The 22,314-nt window shown below is 38.2% G+C and overlaps 1 protein-coding gene across 1 annotated transcript in view; it reads left to right on the forward strand.

The window, feature by feature from the left end:
- Positions 1 to 22,166, forward strand: part of BAZ1A (bromodomain adjacent to zinc finger domain, 1A) — a gene marked incomplete at its 5' end in the record, with an annotated part of 54,678 nt that extends 32,512 nt beyond the window's left edge. The window contains 12 exon segments of the mRNA XM_009073406.1: positions 1 to 7; positions 1,119 to 1,243; positions 2,841 to 3,449; positions 6,028 to 6,191; positions 6,371 to 6,525; positions 8,916 to 9,064; positions 16,051 to 16,298; positions 16,415 to 16,638; positions 17,812 to 18,281; positions 19,362 to 19,504; positions 20,533 to 20,620; positions 21,150 to 22,166. The exon segment at positions 1 to 7 is cut by the window's left edge and continues 107 nt beyond it. Of these exon segments, the coding sequence (XP_009071654.1) occupies positions 1 to 7; positions 1,119 to 1,243; positions 2,841 to 3,449; positions 6,028 to 6,191; positions 6,371 to 6,525; positions 8,916 to 9,064; positions 16,051 to 16,298; positions 16,415 to 16,638; positions 17,812 to 18,281; positions 19,362 to 19,504; positions 20,533 to 20,620; positions 21,150 to 21,340 (2,573 nt within the window).
- Between the last annotated feature and the right edge of the window lie 148 nt (positions 22,167 to 22,314).

Below are 22,314 nucleotides of genomic sequence, written 5' to 3' on the forward strand. Positions count from 1 at the left end.
ATACATAGTATTGCACTTTTCAGTTATGTCGCCTGACCTCACCTATGTAGTTTTCATTGACTTGATCATACACAAAGGTATATTTTAAGTATATAGCCCTTAATGTTGATTTCATTTTTCTTCCTAGTGTTCTAGAATTGGTTTATGACAGTGATTTTATTTTTACAATCAACTTTTATTATACTCATCATTCTGCTGAAAGCTTGACAAGAGAAACTCACAAAATCAGATTTGGGTTTTTGCACTCCTTTGTCTTGCTTTGATTTAATCTCTGAGTATCTTCTTACAGAAGTTCATTTTCTAATTTGAGAAATAGATCTGATCTGAGCTAGATAATACTGAGTTCATGTTAATACTTTATTAATCAAATTAATAGCTCTTTTAAATGCTGAGCTATCCCAGGTGATTCCCATAAAACCAAGGTTTCTCTGTTCTGTTAATAAAGCTGTGTGGTTTCAGGTGGTAAGATTCAGGCACACACAGCGGTATATGATTCCAGGAAAAAAAGCAAAGTGTATGTACAATACTATATCTTTTCCTCATTGAGGAAGGGAGTAGGTTAAATAAATCTGCTTGCACAAGGTAAGCATGGGTCCAAGTTAGATTTGTGCTACATTTTGGAAAGTATAATTGAGAAAAAATAATAAAATAAATGTTACCCTGTAATAATTGCATGTGGTTCTGTAGGTTTTTAATTACATTTGCTGAAGCAAATTTGTAATAAGCATTTTTACAAAATTGTATACATTTTGAGGAGGAAACTTTTTTAGACGTGAAAAATATTCGTGCCAGTAGAACTACACTAAGATATCTCAAAAAAGGATCGGCTTATAATAATGATCTTCAAATGAAAGCATGAATGCCGCACAGCAGGTTTTAGGCTTTAATATGGAACTTCCCATTTACAGTTCAGTGGGTTTCTTCTGGGTTTTAATGTATTCTGTGACTTAAATTTATTTTTAAAAAGCATAGCTATTTTACTAGCTTTAGTATTTGTGAGAGAAAAATACTGTTTGTTTTGAAGATGTGTGTTTCGTATATTATTGTGTATTTTTTATCATTTCATTCAGCTTATAATGCATGTTGGTCTGTCACCTTTATATCTTTCACTGCATCAGGGAGGAGGAACGGGAAGACCTTGATACTAGTACAGAGAGTAAAGAGATTGAACGTAAAGAGCAAGACATGGACACAGTGACAGAGGATGAAGAAGAGCTGGGACCAAACAAAAAACGAGGGAGAGGTAGTGCTATAATGTTTTTGTTTGTTTGTCTACCTGTTTACATGCATGCATGCACCTGGGAAGTTTTGTGTTTTATAGTAAAAGTACCAATCTTTCCTGTAATTTTTTTAGAGGAAAAAAGCCGACACCCAAACATGATCATCATGGGCTATTAAGTACCTTGTACCTGCCTGATGTAGTTCTTGTGGTCAGCTGTGTGTTCTTGCACACTCTTTTTCTTCTTGTCTTCCATGCTTGCTGTCTGGATCCCTCATTTGTCAAAAAATCTTAGCCTGTTGCCTAACAAACCATTAGAGTTATAAATAGTGTCCTCATGCTGAGAATTGTAGAAGTCTCATCTAATAGAGGATGGTGTGGGTTTGATTGTTCTTATTAGTAAGCTGCCAAAACAACAGGTATTTCAAAAGAAAAATGTTCTGTTGAGCATTTGGGTTTGGTTTGCCTTTGTTAATGAAGCAGCATGCCTTCTGTACAAGAATACAACCAGACTTTAGGCCCAGATTTAATTTCCTCTGCAGTGTGCTAGTAGGAGCTGTGGTGCAGTAAGTGGCACAGCCTGCTATTTGTAACTAAACATAGGTGTCGCCACAGGAGGATGAATTATTGATGGCTTTGAGCTGCTAGCTTATCTGTGTCTTTCTGCTGGGAAAGCTTTGTGCTAGTGTCCGTGCCAGTGAGAGTCCTGGATCATCATGAACTTAAGGTTGCAAACTTGTACAGTTCCTAACAGTACCTGGTATGGAAATTCTGAGTCATTCAGTAATACAGGTTTGCATGTTTACTACGGCTTTATGATGGCAAAACAATGAGATCCTAAACAGAATTTCAGGTTTCTCAAATATCCTTGTTTGAGACATTGTGACTGGAGGACAAACAAGTGAGTATTTCATTCCTGCAATTGGGGAACTGAAGGTTGCACTGGAAATCAGTGGAAATTGATCATTGACAGCATCTTTTCAGGTTGCATGTAGCAATTATGAGACAGTTTTCTTCATGACTACCAGAACCTGATACTTTGGTAAACAAAGATGTGAACTGAAGTATTTTCAGCTGGTGCAAGTTGAGGGAGGAAAACAGGAATATGTGTATTTAAAAAGAAAAGTGATAAAGTAAGGTACCCAAGTTTGCCATAGAAGCTCTTATATAGGGAATCTGGTCTTGCTTGAGGCCTTTAGGAGATTTAAGTTGATAATTTTAAGTATGGTGAATCAAGTCTGAAAACTACTTTGCATTCAATAATGAAATTGCTAGAATTTTACTTTGTCAGTGTAAGATGCTTCTGTAGCATACTTTGGAGTTGTTAAAATTGTTGTTCTCTTTTTCATGGTGTTAAAAATGGTAGTGTCAGTAAATGAGACTTGGTCTAGTTTCTGCAAAGTGAAAGTGTATTGAAAATGGCTACTCCATCAAGGGAAGGGGGTTAATCACTTGAGTTTTTCTTAAATGAGTATTGTTTCTTGACTGAGCTGATGGTCTTTGACAGTGTAAGTTTAGATAATTAGAAAGTGGCAGAACCCAAACCTGCCTTTTACTTGAGTTTTTGGTTAAAGAAAAGGTTATATGCGAATTGCTGCCTTACTTGTTCCTTTCACTTTAGGAAGGAGAGGGCAAAATGGATATAAAGAATTTACAAGACAAGAAGAGAGCACTTGTGAAAAGAGTGAACCTCTTTCTGCTGAAGACGAAGAAGCTTTAAAACAGGAGCAACAAAAGAAAGAGAAGGAACTGTTAGAAAAGATTCAGAAAGCAACAGCCTGCACAAATATCACCCCCTTAGGTCGTGACCGTCTGTACCGACGCTACTGGATTTTCCCCTCTGTTCCTGGATTGTTTGTAGAAGAGGACTATTCTGGTCTCACAGAAGACATGTTGTTGCCTCGAGCCTCTTCCTTTCAGAATAATGGACAGTCTTGCACAAATGAACCTCAGGTATTCAGTAAAACTGGAGAGTCTTTGAAATCCTCTGAATCTACCTCCAATGTTGACCAAGATTCACACACCAGTGTTGTCACAGAGGTGCCAAGGCCAGTATATAAACCAAACCGTTGGTGCTTTTATAGTTCTCGGGAACAACTGGACCAACTCCTAGAGGCTCTCAATTCCCGAGGACATAGGGAGAGTGCCTTAAAAGAAACTCTTTTACAGGAGAAAAGTAGAATATATGAACACCTAAGCAGTTTTCCTGTGGAAAAATTCCATATTCCAGGTAAATGAAAGTTTCTTGATCTTGATTTGCTTCTGCAGATGTAACTTCTGTATGATAATCTAGAAACCTCTAATTCTCATTTAGTTGTAATTTGCAAGAAATAAGAATTATTCTTAAGCTTTGTTTCACTCAATGGGAAAACACATTTGGTTTTTCCATATTTTTTCCTGACAGACCTTTGTGGTATGTTTCTGGTGTTTTATAGTAGAAAAGCAGTCATTTTTCTGTTATTTTACTGCTTAGTGAACTGGGATTGGCTTTTAAACAAACATCTTTAGGAAATAATTTGACCTTTGGGAGAAGGTTAGCTGGGGAATAAAGATCAATATGTGCTAAAAAATAGTGTAGCTGTGTTGGTTGTTACATGAATTAACATCAGTGCCGTAAGATTCAGTGATATTACTCTTTACTGTTTCTTTTCCGTTCTTTGGCATGCACTCAGTACAGGAGGAAACAACAGGATAGCAGATGTTTTTATGAGTTTCTTAATGTAGGACTGGACTGAAAACCATCCTACTGAAAACCTAGGATTTAGGGTTTTTCCCTTTTCTCCTAGCCAAGTATTTTGCTATTTATTGGTAAGGTATTGGCTCCAATCACTGATGAAATTCTGTGTTCACAGACTTGCAGCTGGCTTGTTTATGGTATGTTGGTGGTGTTACCAAAATGAAACTCCCTAGGGTAATGTTTAAGAAATTGCATTTGGTTTTCAATTATGACAAATTACTGTGAGGATTTTGGGTTATCTGTATTGGGGCAAGGGAGAATTATTCACTGCTGTTTTCCTGGAGTGTGTATGCTGTGAACACAGCAGGTACTGCTAAATGTAGAACTGATCTACCATTTGTTTTGGTGGAAACTAGCACAGGACAGACTTTCTGCATGGTAGTTAAGCTTTATTTAGAGGCCTTACGGCTATGTTAGCCGTTTTTGGTGAGAAAACCTCTATCATTTTCTGTTATGTTTGAGTTTCTACATGTGGTTCCTTATTTTCCTAGTTTCTGCACCCTTGTGTGTATTTTATGTGTTGCTTTCTGCCCTGAAGCAATTTGAAATTCAGTCATATATTTTTCCTCTCTTTCAGTGTTAGAATTGTAGAATAACACTGATTATATATTTTTTTTTAAAAAGGCAGCTTTGAACTTCACTTTAATAGAGCTCAAGAAAATTCAGACGTGGTGGTCCCGTACCAGTGGTGCCACCACTGTGTGATACTCAGGGATAGATGGCCACATGTAGCTGTCCTCTGTTGGGAGCTTTTCTGCTGTGGGCTCCAGCTGCTGCTCTATTGCCTTCACTCAAATGACTTGCAGGACAAGTGAGAACTACTTCATGGTTCTCTTGCACTGTAGACTGCCCTTCTCCCTTTTCCAGTTCCGGCTCAAAAGAGCATGGAAATAAAACTGGTGTGTGCTATTACTTGATTTTGTTCCAGTACCCATTCACTTTTCCTCATCAGTTATTTGAAAATCACTTCCTACTTTTTCAGTTCTGCTCAAGAAAAATAATTCCAATTCTTTTTCTTTTAAACCAAGAAGGACATTTCCCACATCCAGGCATCAGAGTTGCTGGCCTGCAATTTGAGAATATTTGCATTATTACTTTGAATTACAGGCAATTGTTTTGGCATTTTGCGAGCACCTTAGAAATGCATCCTTTGCTTTCTTAACAACAGCTTTATGGTATTTTTTTATTAAGTAGTTCTAAGTTCTTGCATGTACCTTCTCATCGCTGCAGTAACAGGTTTTAAGGTAAATCCTGTGAACAGATAATGTTCACCACCTGTGCAGATGTGCAAGCACTAATTAGGATTTGGGCAAGCTTTCAGCCCTTTCCTGTGGCTTTTGAGCTTTTGCATGAACTTTTGAGTTCCCTTGTGAAGAGGTTTTTGCTTGACAGCCCATCAGCAGGTCTTCCCTTTTTTTCTTAAATTACCATGCTGTCTTGTTCCTCTTCTTCTCTGCCTTTAATTGGAGGACACAGTCAGTCTGGTCTTTGCCTGTATCATCTTTATCTGTTTGGTTTGTTTTTAGGTTAGCTTTCTAACTGGGATTGTATCCTCTCCTGATAGTTTTTGTGATTTTCAGTTGACCATGCTTGTTTTAAGTGTTTCTGTGACAAAGATCCATGCAGGAAAGGAAACTGAAACGTTCTCTTGTAAAGTAAGAGCCATCAAATACTTGAAATGTGACTTTATTCTCTTTCGTGTTTCTTCTTTTCTTTTTTTTTTATTTTATTTTTTTAAATCCATGCACGTCTAGCAGAGTTGTTGCTTATCTACTACTTTAGAAAGCATTTTAAGACAGAAGAACTATTTTTACATTAACAAGGATTTCTTATTTTATGTGTAGGGATGAGTGGATGCCTATCTATAGGTTGTCCATTAAAAGAATAATCCACTTGGTTGGATCAGATGCTCTAGTTGGGATGGAGATGCTGATGTTGGCAGCTGTTGGTATAGGAAGGGAGTTTCGAACGCCTGTGTTTAGTCTGTTCTGTACTAGTTTTGTGCCCTTGACCAACAGCTGCTTTCAGGAACGAGGTCCACTTAACACCACGTTACTTGCTGTTCTTGCAGACAAACCTCAAAGTGACATCAGAGCCCCTTCAGGACGGGGAAGGGTGCAGAATACCCATGATGGATCTCACCTATCTGCAGAGAAGCAGCTTGAACTGAGACTCAGAGACTTTCTTTTGGACATTGAAGACAGGATCTACCAAGGAACTTTGGGAGCTATTAAGGTATTTGTGAATTCCAGAATACCTTTTAACATGGTGGTGCCGTTGAGTCTGTAACTTAAATGAGAACTATTGCATGCTCTGGTTTTACGAAAATGATAATTAAGTGTAGACAATGATTGGCACTAAAAGTTTGTAGCCTTTGATTCTTTAGAAACCTCAAATTTGTATCTTTGCTTCAGGTTACAGACAGACAGGCTTGGAGAGCAGCCTTGGAACATGGGCGGTATGAGTTTCTGAGTGATGAAAACAAAGAAAATGGTATAATTAAAACTGTGAATGAAGAATCTGAAGAAATAGAAACTGATGATCAAGAGAAGTTTATTGTGAAAGACAGGTAAGAGCTATATTTTAAATAATGGCTCTTCTCTGTGAGGTTTATAGCAGTACTCTTTTTGGGGTTTTTGACCTTCAGATTGGCATTACCCTCAAATTCTTTGGAATTATTGTTTTTAAGATTTGAGTTGTAAAATGTGAGATTTTTTTCACAGACTTATATTCTCTAAATGACACTGTTCTATTACCATATAAGACTTGACACCAATTTTTACAACTTTCAGTATTCAGATATGACACTGCTCAAAGTGAAATGAATTATCAAATAAGGAACACGTGAACTCATTTAAAAATAATTTAAAATGCAGAGAAAAATTAATTTGGCAATTGATGTTTTGTTTCCCATAATAAAAAAACCCCAAAAACCAAAACAAAACCCTATGAGAAACCAAACCGTTCCAATTTGTGTAAAGAGTAGGAGTATTTAAAAGGGGAAATAGTAATAGTAGTAAATGGCTGGTTGAACTGGCCCCAGTGTAGCTCTTCATGAGTCACAGTTAGAACCATCAGTGCAACAGGCCATGGTCTGGATTAACCTTGAGCACTGCAGCAAAGAAGAGATACAAGTTTATAACTTCAGGGATTATAATACTTCTGAAGAGCAAGCTGCAATGTAATAAAAGAGAAGAGACCTCAAATCATATAGTGTTAGAGCTGTAAACATATTTTATAGGGTTTTGTTTGGTTTTTAAACAAAGGTTTGAGACAGATGTGGGACTCTGATGTCAGTGTTTGTTGTAAATCAAACTATAGAAACTACAGAACAGGTGAAGATTTCTAAATTTTTAGCTCTCAGAAGTTGTATGCTTCTCAGAAATAAAAACCTGCCTTGATTTGTTTAATGCATATAAAATTGTCTTGGTAGGATGTGAGTGTTGAAATACTTCAAGAAAAAAGATTCATTAAAGGCAATCATAGTACTAACATACTGTTTACTTATGTATTCTGTGAGGTTTTCTGCAGTTAGACTTTTAAAAAAGCTGTATTTCTGAGTAGTCTCTTTCTTGAATGCTGTGTTGGATGTAGGAATTTAGAGATTTTTTTAATATTTCTTTTTCATTTCAGTTTTCTGAATTAGTGTTTTCATATAAGACTGCCCTTTGAATCATCAGAGTTCGCTAGTTGCATGCAAAATGGATAGGGTCATCCTTTATATTAATGACACAACTTAAAGATGTTTGCTTCCTGAAAACCACTACATAAAAGTATTCCACTGTTTTAATTAAGAAGCTAAAATTTATCTGTCTCCACTTACACTGAGCATTTGCTCCGTAGCCAACTCTCACTTGAACAGCAGAAGTTTGTTGCTTTGGGGTTTTTTCCATTTGATACTGACTCCATCAGAGTTTCTGAATCAAGTCTAATACTTGCATATTAAAAGAGACTGTGGGATTCTGAAATCATGTGACAGATTGCTTTTGATGCTGGGCTTTTTATCCACCTCAGAACGAGTGACATCTCATTAAGACCTTGGAGTTTGACTAGTGAAATGTAAATAACTATGCAGCTTTCTTTCTGTTTGCTTTCAGGCTCTCAAAATGTGTGTGACTGCAAAATATAATGAATAGCTTTTAAGTGTGAAAAAGAACAGGGACAGCCAAAAGCATTTCTCATTCACCAGAATAAAGCACAATCCAGACAGTCTTAATTAGTTATGTTTTTATAAACGCCAAGTAGAAATTGAATTTTATTTTCATTAGTGCTCTCCTACACTGTACTTAATATTTGTGGTTCAGAAAGATTAACTATGCCTTGAAATTATTACTTAATCCTTGGCCAAAGAAAGCTGTTTTATTGGAAAATTCCGTTTTTGGTGGGTTGTTTTGTTTAGGTTTTCTTTTTTTTACAACCCTTATATGGAGAGTTAGTATTTTATAAATATCCTCTGAGAGCGAGAACATACACGTTAACAATTCTTGATTTACATTCTAAAATTAGTTTCTGGTTTTATTTATTTTATTTTATTTTCAAAAATATTATGAATTTTGAGGGTCTGTGTAGCTGAACTGCTGCAGGTGGAAGCATTCTAAAAGGCTACACCTCAGCACTGGAAGTGTCTTCACTGAAGAATTACTGGGACAATTCACAGAAATCTCTCGTAAACTAGCTGATGGATGTTGCAGTAAATCTCCTGGAAATCTAATCATTGTATTGAAATTCCATCCACAGTTTTTGAAATTTAAATAACTGTTGCTAAAGATGATTTGTCTGGATTAACTAGGCTAATTAAGCAAACATAGGAACTGAGATAACTAATGACACCCTTGCAGTGTCTGTTCATGCATGTAAATGAAGCTAAAATAAGAATCTGCTGTGGATACAGACATGTACGAATATCTCTGGTGTTAAATTCAGGGTATTCAAAGATCATTTAATATGTTTGTATTCTAGACTCATTGGGTTAAAAACTGAAGCTCCAAGTGCTGCATCAACAAGTACAAGTACTCCTCAGCCGGTCAGTAATGTGGTCCACTACTTGGCATCTGCACTGCTCCAGATAGAACAAGGAATTGAGCGCAGGTTCCTCAAAGCACCTCTTGGTAAGCTCTCAGAATTGACAACTGTTATGCCTCTAATCTTGTGTAAGATTTTGGAACAAACAAAGAAAACCCTACTTTCCCAAAAACGGCAGAAAAACTCTCACCCTAAACCCAGTTGCTGCTTTGGTAAGACTGAATGCTTCAGAGAGACATGTTGAGGAAAAGAACGAATAATCAACCTATTGCTGTGTCATACTAAAATTTATAAAATTTAAGATTGTCAGTTTACAAGACCATAGATCATGAGGAAATTCTAATATTTTTCTTATTCCGCATGCCCTGCATACGTATTCATTAACAACAAGTTTTACTCTCAAATACATGCTTATTTAAGATGGATTATTTCAGTGACCTTGTTTATGTGGCCCTACAATTGCACTGATGCATTGGAAGACAGATTGTACCCTTAGGCAGAAATAAGTAAGCTTTCTGGGGGAAGACTCTAATTCAAATCTCTGTTGAGGCCAATGTATCATGCAGCTGTGCAGTGAGTTTCTCCTGAGTGTTTTTTAGGTTGTTGTAAAAGTGTGTGCTACTTTTTATAATGTTTTTGTGAAAGCAATATAGGCCTGGTTTATCTGCATCACCATGTTCTGCAATAACAAAGTATTTACAGGAAAAATGTAGGAAAGATTTAGCTTGCAGATTTTCAGATTCTCAGGTTTTGTGTTTATGCTGTAAAACTTGGAAATAAAAGGTTGCAAGAAAAATTTAAACCAAAGCAGGATTATAGCTTGACTTCCTCTAAGTGTGCTCTAGAGGTGAGAGAGGGGATCCAAAGTGCTAGTGATCCCCTCAGGTCTGGAGTCCTTAGGATCCCTTAGCAATTCAAAACTGGGGTTTTGTTTTGGAGAAGTGTGCAAAGGTGGTTCATCCTTCCCAAGGCCAGATTTCATCTGTGTGGCACACAGGATGAGCTGTGTTCCATGCCTGCCAGCCTGCTTTCCTTCTCACCTGTGAGTGCAGGGTGGTTTACCAGCCCAGCACTTACTGGGCCCTTCAGAGCATTGACCACTACACACCCTGCTTGATACTCTCCTCTGATAATCACAGCGTGCAAAATCACTGCACATGCTCTGGCAGGCATTGCTTAAGATGGAAATGCAGGTTTTGATGTGTTAACACTAGATGTTAGTGCCTTGTTGCACAGTTGCCCTGAAGCTTTTTCTGCATCTTGGCTGCTCCTGCGTGGAGTCTGCTGACTGGGTGTCAGTTGCCACTGAAGATGTGTGAGCTCGGTTTGTGCCAGGGCCTGACGTTCAGGCATGGCTTCCCTCGGTATCGGAGTGATGACCTCTGCAAGAGGGAAGTGCAGCAAATGATTGAGATGAAAGGGGAGAGCACAGGAGGAGTCTAAACCACAGCTGTTTAAAAGCTTTACTTGGCTAAGTGTTTGGTCAGCTTGGATATGTCTGCCTTTTCCAAACCAGGCATGATACAGCTTCTTTCCTGCTATAGGATTAGATTTGGAACTTGTGCAGCAGTTAATTTGCAGTCCATCGAGCGTTTGTCCTGCTTACTCTTCATATACAGGCTGCAAATATGTCATGCATTATATGCCTCCATTTCCAAACAGGCTCTGAGACTATTTTGCTGACAGCTCTAAGTTTGCTATTCCTTTACAGGGAAAAACATTATTATTAGCAGGTTATGGCCATAGACTGTGCATCTTGAGTTAGAGGAAAAGGACTAAAAGAAGAAAAGTGTCCCTGAAGTATTGGAGAGAAAGTTTTATAGCAGTCCTTCTCTGTATTTTTTTCAGTGCTTCCAATTCTGCCATAATCTAATGATGATTCATGTTTTTGCCTGACCTTTGAATGATGATGGTGTGGTTTCGTCTTTGTTTTTAACTTGAGAATCCTGTTCTCTTTTACATGCTTTATACTATGTGACAAAGAAAGTATGTAAGGAAAGCAACTGTATGTGAGTTGCATGGCCTAAGTCTCTGATGTTCATTTGCCCATGCATCTCTTCTGCTCTGAAAAATGGTACTGCTGTAAGATTACTGTAATCTGTAGAATAACCGACATTGCTGAGGAGCAGGAAGGATCCCAGGTGTCTTCTGCTCTGGTTTACTGCCCTAACCATTAAGTGACAGTGTCAGGTTCCCTCTTCCTTGCTTTACCTTTGGTGCCAAGTGTCTCATGTTTTCGCTTGCATAATGGGCTGCTTTTAGCAGGAGATGAGTCTGAATGAAGGCAAGATTGCATATGTATAATGGGCAAACACAAGTTCTCTACTTAGCTTGACAAGGAGGTGTTTGTAGTGCTATTCAACCTTTTAATGAAGACTGGACACCACTTCTTGTTCAGGGACTGCCTTGTGCTCAGAGCTTTTTTGCTGACCCCTCTAGAAGGTGACCAGCAGCATTCTGATCATTGAATTAGCTCTAAGTTCATAACCACTGAGTTTTGGTTTGTGGAGTTTTTGGGTTTGTTTGACTGTTCTCATATAGATCATTGTGTCTGTACATTCTTCAGTGGTTCTTTTTTTCTAACAGGAGTTTTTTAATAGCTGTTCCAACTGTTTAAGGGAACTGCCCCCTAGACAAAATGCCTTGCATATCTGTTTCTAATGTTAAACCTGATAATTTCAACTCTAAGGCTGATTTAGCTACCACTGAAGTAAAAACATGGGAATGGAGCCATACTAAACAATTTTTAGTTTCCATTTGTGGCTGCTAGTCCTAAAGCCAGCGCAGTGAAATGCCCTGCAGTCACTGGCAGGTTTATCCCGGTGGCCTCCAGGGTGCAGAGCAGACAAAGGGACCCGGCACAGCAATAAAAGGACCAGCTGCTCCCCTCTGCTCAGTTTTTGTTTGAGGCTCTATCAGGCTGCCAAGAGCCTTGCTGGTGATTCTGATAAGTTTAGAGTTGAGGTGCATACCAAATGTTCAAGTGGAAGAGCAAGAAAAGACTGACACAGAAGATAGGGATGCAAAAGGAGAACCGGGAACCCCAGAAATGGCCCCTTGGGCCTTGCAGAGCGGCTCGATGGCCACTCATCTTCTGTTTGGTGATTGTAACATGATTTGAATCATATACATTTCTTAATTATGAGTTGTGTTTTAGAAATCCTTTTGCTAAACATGAGCTATGAAAATTTGGGTTTTCTTCCTTCAGTACAGGCCAGTGGGGGGGTGCAGTTGCAGTACACTGTTCTCCTGCAAAAATTCCTTTTTTATGTTTGTTTTTGTTTGTTTGGGGTTTTTTATTGTTGGGGTTTTTGTTTTGTTTTAAATGGCTCTTTGAAGGAAATTCTGAAGTGCTATTTCTCACGTAAAGATTGTTTGAGAAGGAAGAAGTAGAAACAAATTTTATCGTGGATTTTGCTTCCATTTTGGTATAAATTTACTTTTTTTTTTTAACATTCAAAATACTTTGCAGTGCAGAAGCAGGTCTCATCATTCCTATTAGACAAATGTGAAAATTGAAGTATAAAAAGATGAGGTGATTTGGTTGCCCTGGAGTTAGTGAGGCAGCCATGAAAAAAAAATCCTGCCTTCTGTACTAGTGCAGGACTTAAGTCATTAAGCATCATTCATTTCCATACAAAACATTTGATTCTAATTCATGAGAGCACCTTTGTGACTGATTTACCTCCTTTTTAACTTGTGCCTGCTTCTTGTGGGGCAAGAAAAAGCTTTTTTGCTTCTTTTTGCTTGTCTTTATTCCATTCCCTTCTTTCTAGATTTTGATTATCTTTGTTTCCTCTACTTCCAAAGTTGTTTCCTTTTCTATTTATAATTGTCCTCATAATAGCATCAGACATCTTCCACCAGTGAGCTGGGATGGGATTAGTAAATACACGTACTTTGTTCTCGTGCTTTCGTTACTTCCCTGCAGAGTTTCATTAGCAGAGGCAGCAAAGGTGGAAATTGGCTTTCTTATGATAAAGAATTTCTATTTCCTCTTCAGAGAACACAGTCAAGGTACCTTGTAGTTGGAGCAGATGAGGTTTACTTATGGCTCTTCCTTTCTGGGAGGTTTATTTCATGATTTTAATACTCAAGAACACTCCTGCACAAAAATACCTCAAGTACATTGTTTCACATGGACAGATGAACTAGTTCTCTTGGTCCTTGAGAACTGTACCCATAAAACTGGCTATGTTTTTGAGATGTGAGGAGGTTCATAGTAGCATAGACCAGACAAGTTGTTTGCTGAGAGAGAAACCTGTCGTCAGTATCTGCTCCCATGAGCATACGTACCAGAGATGGACAGAAAGGTAAGGTAGGACAGACTTCACAGGTTTCAGTTCAAGCCTTTTGTTTGTAGTGGGAGGCAAAGTAAATCCTGGAATGTGCAATTCCTCCATGCACATTACTCTCTTACCCTTCCCTATCTTTTCTGTGTGCACACATTGGGGACCACTGTTCTTACTACATTTTTAGACTACACAAGTATGGATTGTAAAATTAATTTAAAAAATAATCTGCCATGCTTCAAAAAGGTATTTGAAATAACTTTATGAATTTAATGTTAGGTAATGCAGAAGATCATGAAAGGAACCACTGGGGGTATAAAAGGAGGAAGAGAGTGAAAGACAAGACTAGTCAGAGAGATGGTAAATTTTAAATGTTACTTGTATTGCTAAGAATTAGAAAGTATTGAATATTTATTAGGTTTTCTTCTTTTTGGTTGGTTTTTTTTTTTACTTAATTTTGTAGCCAGTTCCTTACATTGAAAGAATTAAATTCAACTGAATTTTGGTATTGAAGCCAAAGGTTTAAACATGGGTACTGAAAAAAATACAGCTCAAAGATTTAAAAAAGAAAAAAAAGGTTTATGTGACCAGAAATAAAGAACTGTCTTTTCTTTTTATCACTTTGGGACAGAAATTTGCATGTTCACATAATCCTGTTTTTTTTTCTCCTTCCTTTTAATGTCCCCATTTTTTTTGAAACTTTGCAGCATTGTGCAACTGCATATCCTTTCTAGAAATACAAAAATGGAAACCCCTTCCCTGAACTCAATTAGCTATTGATAGATGAGTGCATAGGTCTGTCAAACAACTTCATTTGCATTGTAGCAAGGCCTGGAGGACTTAGCTGACAGAGAGGTATCCCACTGTGCAGAGTAGAGCTGCTCAGACACAAAGGAAGAGGCTGTTTCACCCTCCAAGTTAACAATATAGATGAGAAATATGATGGATGGAAGAAAACAGTGTTACTCTTATTTTACAAATTGGGATCTGGAACAGGGGATGATGTTTGGCATGTTTCTTTCAGCAGGTTGTAGTCAGTAATTTCCATCTCTCCTTGTGCTGCAAAACTGCAGTTGGAATGTATTTGTTGTGTTGTGTGATGAACTATATTGGTGAACTCTAATCCAGGGTAAAAATAACCTCCAAATAAAAGTAACACTGTTCAAGCTGCCATTGTCAGTGCAAGAAATGCTTGCCAAATGATGTATACATGCTTAGGATAAAGTGTCTTTGCCAGAGTTAAGGTAGAAACCTGATTTAAGTGGTTTTAATTTTCTTACTGAATTTTTTAAAAATACATTGAGCTGTACTGCAGTGTTGTGAAAAGGACCTTGTCTACTGTCCTCAGAAGACTGAACTTGACATAGGGAACCTGAGGACAAAGTAATAGGAAATCTTAGGAAATCCAGGTTTATATTTGCAGTTCAGGAGTGGCTGTATTTTATTTATAAAGCTGTGCTGCCTGTTTATTGTCTGCCTTCTCCCATCACTCATGCTGCTTGCTGCTAATGCAAATGTATGCAAGATGAGACAAATCCTGGCAGCCAGCTGATGAGAAGGCAGAAGGGCCTTGCCAGAAGAGCAATTAGTCTCATTTTTGTTCTTTAATTTCATTTGTTATTAGATATTTTCTCTTTCTATTCCTGAGAACAAATCATTTGGCAGACAGGTGGATCACAGGCCATTCCTGTGCCCACTGTGACTAGTGCAGCACAGGGTGGCATTAAATACTGGAGTGCCTTGTTAATCAGCTAGAGATCACACAGTGGTAACTTTTAGAAGGGAAGTCTGTGGACGTTTCTGCAATCTAAAGCACTGTTGTATTGTCGCTTCCTGTCGTCAAACTTTCTTACTTTAAAATGCAAGAAATAGCTTTCAGCATTAATAAGGAAGTTTGCTTTCTGCTCAGCAGCAGCAGTGCAGGTTGTCCTTTATACCTTTTTGTTTCTCTTGACTCTTCCAACAGCCCATTTGCTTCTGTAGTTCCCAGCTGTTCATTCCCATTTGGTACTGCTCCCCCTCTGTTCCCTGTGCATATTTGTGCAGCCACTTCTGTGGCCTGGATTGCAAACCAAATCTGTTTGAAAATACAGCGTGATTTCTCACCCCTGTCAGCCCCTCTCCATTTATTCCTAACGTAATTAGTATCCCAGGACCTAACTTCATTTGTCACTTGATGTGTACCACAGATTCCTGTGTGCTATGTTGCTTAAAATGTATTTCAACTAGACCATTCACCCAACCTGGTTGACCACACAGATGTGCAGGTTCTTGTGAAGGCAGAGTGCAGAACTGAGGCGTGGGCAGAGGGCTGAAAGGCTTTCTGCTAGGCTATACTGGGGCAAGTGTGAGTGAGAAGTGCCCTTTAAGGTGTTTTTTTGCCTGTGGAGTTTCAGGTACTTTTTTAAAATATTTTGGGATTTCAAAATGTACATACAAGGGAAGGGAAATTGGACATGTGATTATTTTTTTCAGAATCTCTGTTTATAAATTAAATCAAATTGTTAGGTTTCCAGGTTAACATCTGAGCGAGACTTTTATCTCTAATTCATGGCCTAGGTATGTGCAAGTTCTAAGTTGAATAGGTATTGAAGAGTAAAATCTTAATGCTTCGGCAGTTTGGAAACTAAGGAGAAAATATTCAGGTATTGAAGAGATAGGACAAAGGTTGTAATATTATCCCAGTTTACTGCTGCTGCCTGTTTGAAAGTCAGAGCCTTCATACTCTAGAATAACCCAGATCTTTTTTTTTTCTCTTAAATCCTCTTCTTTAACGGAAGATGCCAGTGACAGTGGACGGTCCTATAAAACAGTTCTGGATCGCTGGAGAGAGTCACTTCTTTCTTCTACTAGCTTGTCCCAAGTCTTCCTTCATCTGTCTACATTGGATCGCAGTGTCATCTGGTCCAAGTCCATCCTCAACGCTCGCTGCAAGGTGTGTCGGAAGAAGGGCGATGCAGAAAGCATGGTGCTGTGCGACGGCTGCGACCGGGGCTACCACACCTACTGCATCAGGCCCAAGCTGAAGGTAGCTGAGGGAAAACTGTTTCCTTTTCACACAGAACTCAAGTAGTTCTTGGAACGTAATTGCATATCACTAATACTTTGTTTTCATTCCTTTTTTTTTCCCCCTTCTGTTTCTAGGTCATTCCTGAAGGAGATTGGTTTTGTCCAGAGTGCCGACCCAAACAGCGCTCTAGACGCCTCTCCTCCAGACAGAGACCTTCTGTGGAAAGTGATGAAGAGACTGCTGAACGACTAGAAGGGGAAGAAGACTCAAACTATAATGAGATGGGACAAAGTGAGGAAGAGAATTATGAAGAAGAGCAAGATGAGGAGGAGGAGCCTCAAGAGGAGGAAGAGATAAGGTAAATAGATGTCTGTTAAACTAACATATCATCTTGATTATCTTGAGTATCTTGAAAATCCAGTCTGAAAAAGATGTTTCGTTTGTAAAAATGGCAGCTTATTATGAATTTAGCTCTTACTGATAGGCTTAATATTAACAAAAGTTAGGGCCACTGGACTTTGGCACACTTTTCAGGATAAAAGTTCCATCTTTGGATGTATGGGTGAGAGGTGGCCATCAGAGCTGCTGTTCTGTACAGCTCCTGTTTGAATATATAGTGGAGAGATTTTCAAACAGTAAAGATTTTCTGGAGAAACCCTTGAGTTGGTTTTGTCCGATTTTTTATTTTGGAGGACTGTTAGAACTTTAGGGAAGACAAGGTCATCTGTCACGAGCCATGTGGCATTGGGAGGACTTGCAGACTAATGCAGTAGCTGTTTAAAAAAGCCCAAGAAACAAACCAAACAAATACAACAAAACAAAAAAAGCCAAAGCCAAGCCAAGAAAACCCCCTTCAAAACCAACACCCAAAACCCCATACGCAATCAGCTAAATAATCTACAGTGATAATTTCAGTAAAAATTTGATTTGATGTACATACCAAAAACATAAAAGTTGAACTTTTTTGATCGCAGTGTGTTTTTCTTCTTTTTGGTACAGTCTTTTGAATTGACTGAAGCAGCATTATTTACAGCTGTGACAGTTGAGATGGAATAGTTGGAGAGAACATGCATCTCCTGGAGAAATTTTATCTGTGGGGTCTTCTTTCTCTTCTGTAAAAGGAGAGTCTTGAATATTAGTTATAAACCCTGACTAGAGCATAACTTAGTGTTTTAGGACTGCAGTTTATTTATGTAACTGATGATAACCTTCAGAATTTGTTAACGTTCACTGTGAGAAATAACTGATTTTAAAAATTGATAGCTGGTGCTGCAGTAAATGCATTTGTATTGCATAAGCTGCAAGGAGGTTCAAAATTCTGAGCATTTCTTGAAAGTACGTGATCCACATAATGTATAATTAAGAGAGCCCAGAGCAGTAGTAAAGATAATGGTAATTGGCTGAGTGAGTGCATCAGGGTTTAAAGCCAGCTGCTGGCCAGTCCAGCACGCAGTGGTTGGGTTAGAAAACTGAGGGAAAAGAGGAGAATGGAATTTTGGGATAAATAAACATAACTGTTCACTTTCTGTAGCCCATCAAAGCAAGGAAGACCCCAGGTCAAGTTTCCATTAAAAATGAGAGCAGCCAAGCTCAACAATCCATTCTCAAGTCAGAACAGCCAGCGGCAGGCAAGATATGCTTCTCGGAGTCAGCAAAATGAATCTTCATCAAAAATTACCAGGAGGGGTTTACGAAACATAAAATCACCCTCTTCAGCGGTGACAAAGCCTACTTTGAGACTTAATAGCAGGACCACTCGTCAGAGCCAAAGTTCATTGCAGTCAGATGTATTTGTGGAGTTACTCAGTCCGCGAAGAAGACGAAGAGGAAGAAAGAGTGCTGATAACACTCTGGAGAGCAGCCCTTCCAACTCTCTTGGATTTAGAATTGTGGATACCCCAGACTCTGGTGAACGGCTTAGGAAGGATCCAGTTTCTGCTTCAATGCTTTCTCTTCCTGTTACTGAACCCAAGAGAAGAGGCAGGAAACGACAATTCACAGGTTAGAAAAATGTCTTTGTCACAACAAAACCCATGTTCTGTTCCTTGCTAAAATACACATGTGGTAGAGCAAGGAGACCAGAAATGGCAGTTGAAGGCATTTTTGCCACTTCCAACGAGACAGTTCCTTTCTTTTGCAGTGACAGAAGTGAACCTGAAAAGAAAAAAATTTAGTCATCTAAAGAATAAATACGTAATTTGCCAAGGAGATTTGTCATATCCATATTTGAAATGTCATATTTGCACACAATATGGACAAACTGCTAATAAATGGATAGAAAATGTCAATGTGATATTTATGCTTTAACCCGTGCAAATACAAATGTTTGCTTAGAGCTTTTGTGGTTTTGTTTTACTAAACAGTGAAGAACAGATATAGGCAAGGTAGTGGAAATGGGAATATACACACACAAGAAAGTGCTTGTGTGAAGAAGAAAAATGTCTTTCTGATATAGGGTTAACAGTGTCCTTGCTTGTTAAGCTAATACTTTGATGGGAGGGAAATAACTAGGAATGATACAATAAGCTTTTAAAAACAAAAAGGACCCAGTGTGAGACTGAAGAGTATAAAAGAGTTTGCACTCCAGTGTGTCAGCCTTGTATTCTACACCATTTCTGTCCTTCACCACTGGGAGTTTTTGAGCCTTATCCTCTAACCACCCTGCTGACTACTCTTGTAAGCAGATAAAACCACTCTGAATAGGTTTTGTGAAAGTGAAAGTTATGAGTAGGCAGTGCATTCTGTTTTTCTCTAAAAGGGCTTTTCTTCAAGTGTTTAACAAATTGCTTTAAGATTGAAATCAGTGAAAAAAATAATTTCCAAAATTAATGCAGTGGAGGAGGCACCCAGCTAAGTCCTGGTACTTAGCATTTTGTATGGCAAGAGAGACATTTTAGCAGTAAGTAGCAGGGCTATAGTGTAGTTAATACTTGATGCCAAACTGCATGCTCTATGCTCTTGAACTACAGTTTTATTACCTAAGAATAATGTTGTTTCACTTTTGGTTTTAAATATTTTTTAAAAATTTTACTTGTCAGGGTTTTGTTTTCAGCTGGGGGGGTGTTGGGGTTTTTTTTCCAGAATCATCTCCTCAGATATTGAACAGGAGAAGTTCAGGACGTCAAGGGGGAGTCCATGAACTCTCAGCTTTTGAACAGCTCATAGTGGAACTGGTACGACATGATGACAGCTGGCCTTTCATGAAACTGGTTTCCAAAATCCAGGTAACTGAAAGAACTGTAGAGGAATGATAATGGCTGATGATCCTGTTTACTGTTGGGAAAACTTGGCATGTCCCAGCATTGCCCACACAGGGGGATACAGCTAAGCAGTGGGATTCAGGAGAACTCTCGCATTTCAGCTCAGATATTTGGTGCCAGAAATAACTTTGACAATTGACATGTTATTGGGACAATTTTAAACGTGCTTGCCATCAGGCATTTAGAAATGTGAGATGTTTTGATTTGGGAATAAAACAACCAAACAAGTAGAGCACAGGACTGCTAAAGGTAAGCTTATGGTTAATAATTAATTAGTTGATGTAATCTTCAATTTATGCAAAGATAATCTGAGAACAGACCTGCAGTAAAACACCAATATAGAAACAGCTTCACTCTGATGTTAATTATAATGTAGTAAAAAGATTATTTCATAGCTTCATTTCTAATTTCCCTTGTTTAGTCTTTAAAATACTTGATGGTAAAGTGAGTGCCCCAAGTAAGTGCTGCTCTAGGGGGTTTTATTACTATAAAAGGTCCCAAAGCACCTGTGCTTCTCTGCAGGCTGCACTGGCTTGTCAGCACAACTCAAAGCAATCTCAGAATTCCATTTCTGCAAGACATTGAGTAGTAGTGGAGTCAAATTGATCATTACTCATGAGTAAAGAGCTTTTAATATTGTAACATGTTACAGGAAAATGAAAAATTTTTAAATCTTGGAAATAATTTTTGTGTTTGACAGATGGAAATAGCTGGAACACTATAATGCTTATCTGCTCCTGCAATTTTCTCAGAGTTGTCCACGGGGTATTTAGGATTAGATTTATCCACTGAATTGCTGGCTGATGTTTGTTGTGGTCTGCTACTTTAATGATATAAAAATGGAAAAGCAATACCTGGAAATTCGTATTGAGTTCAGGAAATGAAGGTGGTTGCATGGGACTTCTCTGCTAACACATGATTTGCTTAACTTTTTCCTTAGGTAGAATTTTAAGCTTCCATTTGACTATGTATCTGTTTGTTTGGTCTTTTAGGTACCAGACTACTATGATATCATCAAAAAACCTATTGCCTTAAATATAATCCGTGAAAAAGTGAATAAATGTGAATATAAGTTAGCATGTAAGTATTATTTCTTGAAAGAGATATTGATCGATGTTCTTTCACTTTAAATTCTTGTCCTAAAGGAGAGCTGTGTCAGATGATTCGAAAGCCGAAATTGTGTTTGTTTTGGGGTTTTAGGGTGTGTTTTGGTTTGTTTCTTATTAAAAGAGCAGTTACTGTTATTTTTTTTAAATAAGATCTGTTGAACATAGTTATTGTGCTACCAAAATACATGATGTACAGATAGATCAGAAATGAGCAGCTGTGGAACCTTTGATGTCAGCGAGTGCCACTAATGAAATGATTCGAAAAGGTGCTGTTGTTCCTGTTTGATTTGTATTTCCTGTACTGACAGTCAGGGAAATGCCAGAACGTTCAGATGGCACTGCCCCAATACACTGCTAGAAACTCAGCACACACGTACAGACATTTTTGTGCTGCCACTCTGTGTAGGATCACTGCTGGTTCCGCGGGGTCACTGCTTTAGCATCCTGCTCTCTGAAGCCTCGAGACGTGCTGAATTAATTTACTTACTTTTATTTACTAGCTGAATTCATTGAAGACATTGAGCTGATGTTTTCGAACTGCTTTGAATACAACCCTCGGAACACAAATGAAGCAAAAGCTGGAACTAGACTTCAAGCTTTCTTCCACATTCAGGCTCAAAAGCTTGGACTTCCGATCACATCTGGTAATGTGGACCACACCGCTCCCGCGGCGAAGAAGTCACGAATCTAACCTCTGCCTTCCAAAGGATTTTTGAGGGAATTTGCTATGTTCATTAAAATGAATTGTTAAATTACGCAGTCGTCATGTCTGTTTAAAGCAATAACAACTGTTTAACCACCTTGAAGTGTGGCCTGCACTATATTCTCAATGTAATATTAAGCACTCAGGAGAACGTAGGAAGGATTACCTTTGCTACAGTTTTATTCAGTGTCTAATAATTTTGATAGATGTACTGGATACAGTACTGGTTTACAGAGGTTTTGTACATTTTTAATACATTCATGTGTCCAAATATCTTCCAGAAGTACTTTGTTTTTCCTGCACAAAATAACCTTGTTTCATCCTCTAGATTTTGTAGGAGCTGTGGTATTGAGGGCTTTATCAACTCAGAGAAAATCTTCTGCTGTAGCACAGTTGAAAAAACTGTGTGTTTTAAACTTGTTTGAGCATATCTTCTCGACACTACGCATGAATGAGTACAACTGCATATCTTTCTAAGTACTGTACCAGTGCTGGCTGGAGGTGTTCAGTCTGAGTTTTATTAAGTAGATATTTATTTAGCATTCAAAGTAATTTGTGAATTTGTTTTGTATTTATAAAATTTGTACATGGGGATTAAAAATGACAAAAAAAAAGAGTTCCATAACTTTAAAAAATTTTTATGGGCTTTCTTTTTTATTTGTTTATTCCCCTCTAACTTGATGATCAATCAATAAATACCTTCTCTTGTCCCTGGCAGTTCTTCTAGCAATGAGTAAATTTACAGGACTGTACTCTTAAGTTTCTACATACAACTTTGGAAGTGTAAAAATAAAATGAAACATTTTTCAAAGTACTTTGAGCTTGCACTTCCTTTTGAATTGCACTGCTACACCACCCTCCCCATTAACTCAGGAGGACGAGTTGCTGGAGAGAACACAGCAGAACCTGCTTCCCATGTGAGTACCCCAACCAGCAGCCTCAGCAGCTGCTGTGACACCTGG

Source organism: Acanthisitta chloris, unplaced genomic scaffold (genome assembly GCF_000695815.1).
Source record: "Acanthisitta chloris isolate BGI_N310 unplaced genomic scaffold, ASM69581v1 scaffold4504, whole genome shotgun sequence".
Classification (NCBI taxonomy): Eukaryota; Metazoa; Chordata; class Aves; order Passeriformes; family Acanthisittidae; genus Acanthisitta; species Acanthisitta chloris.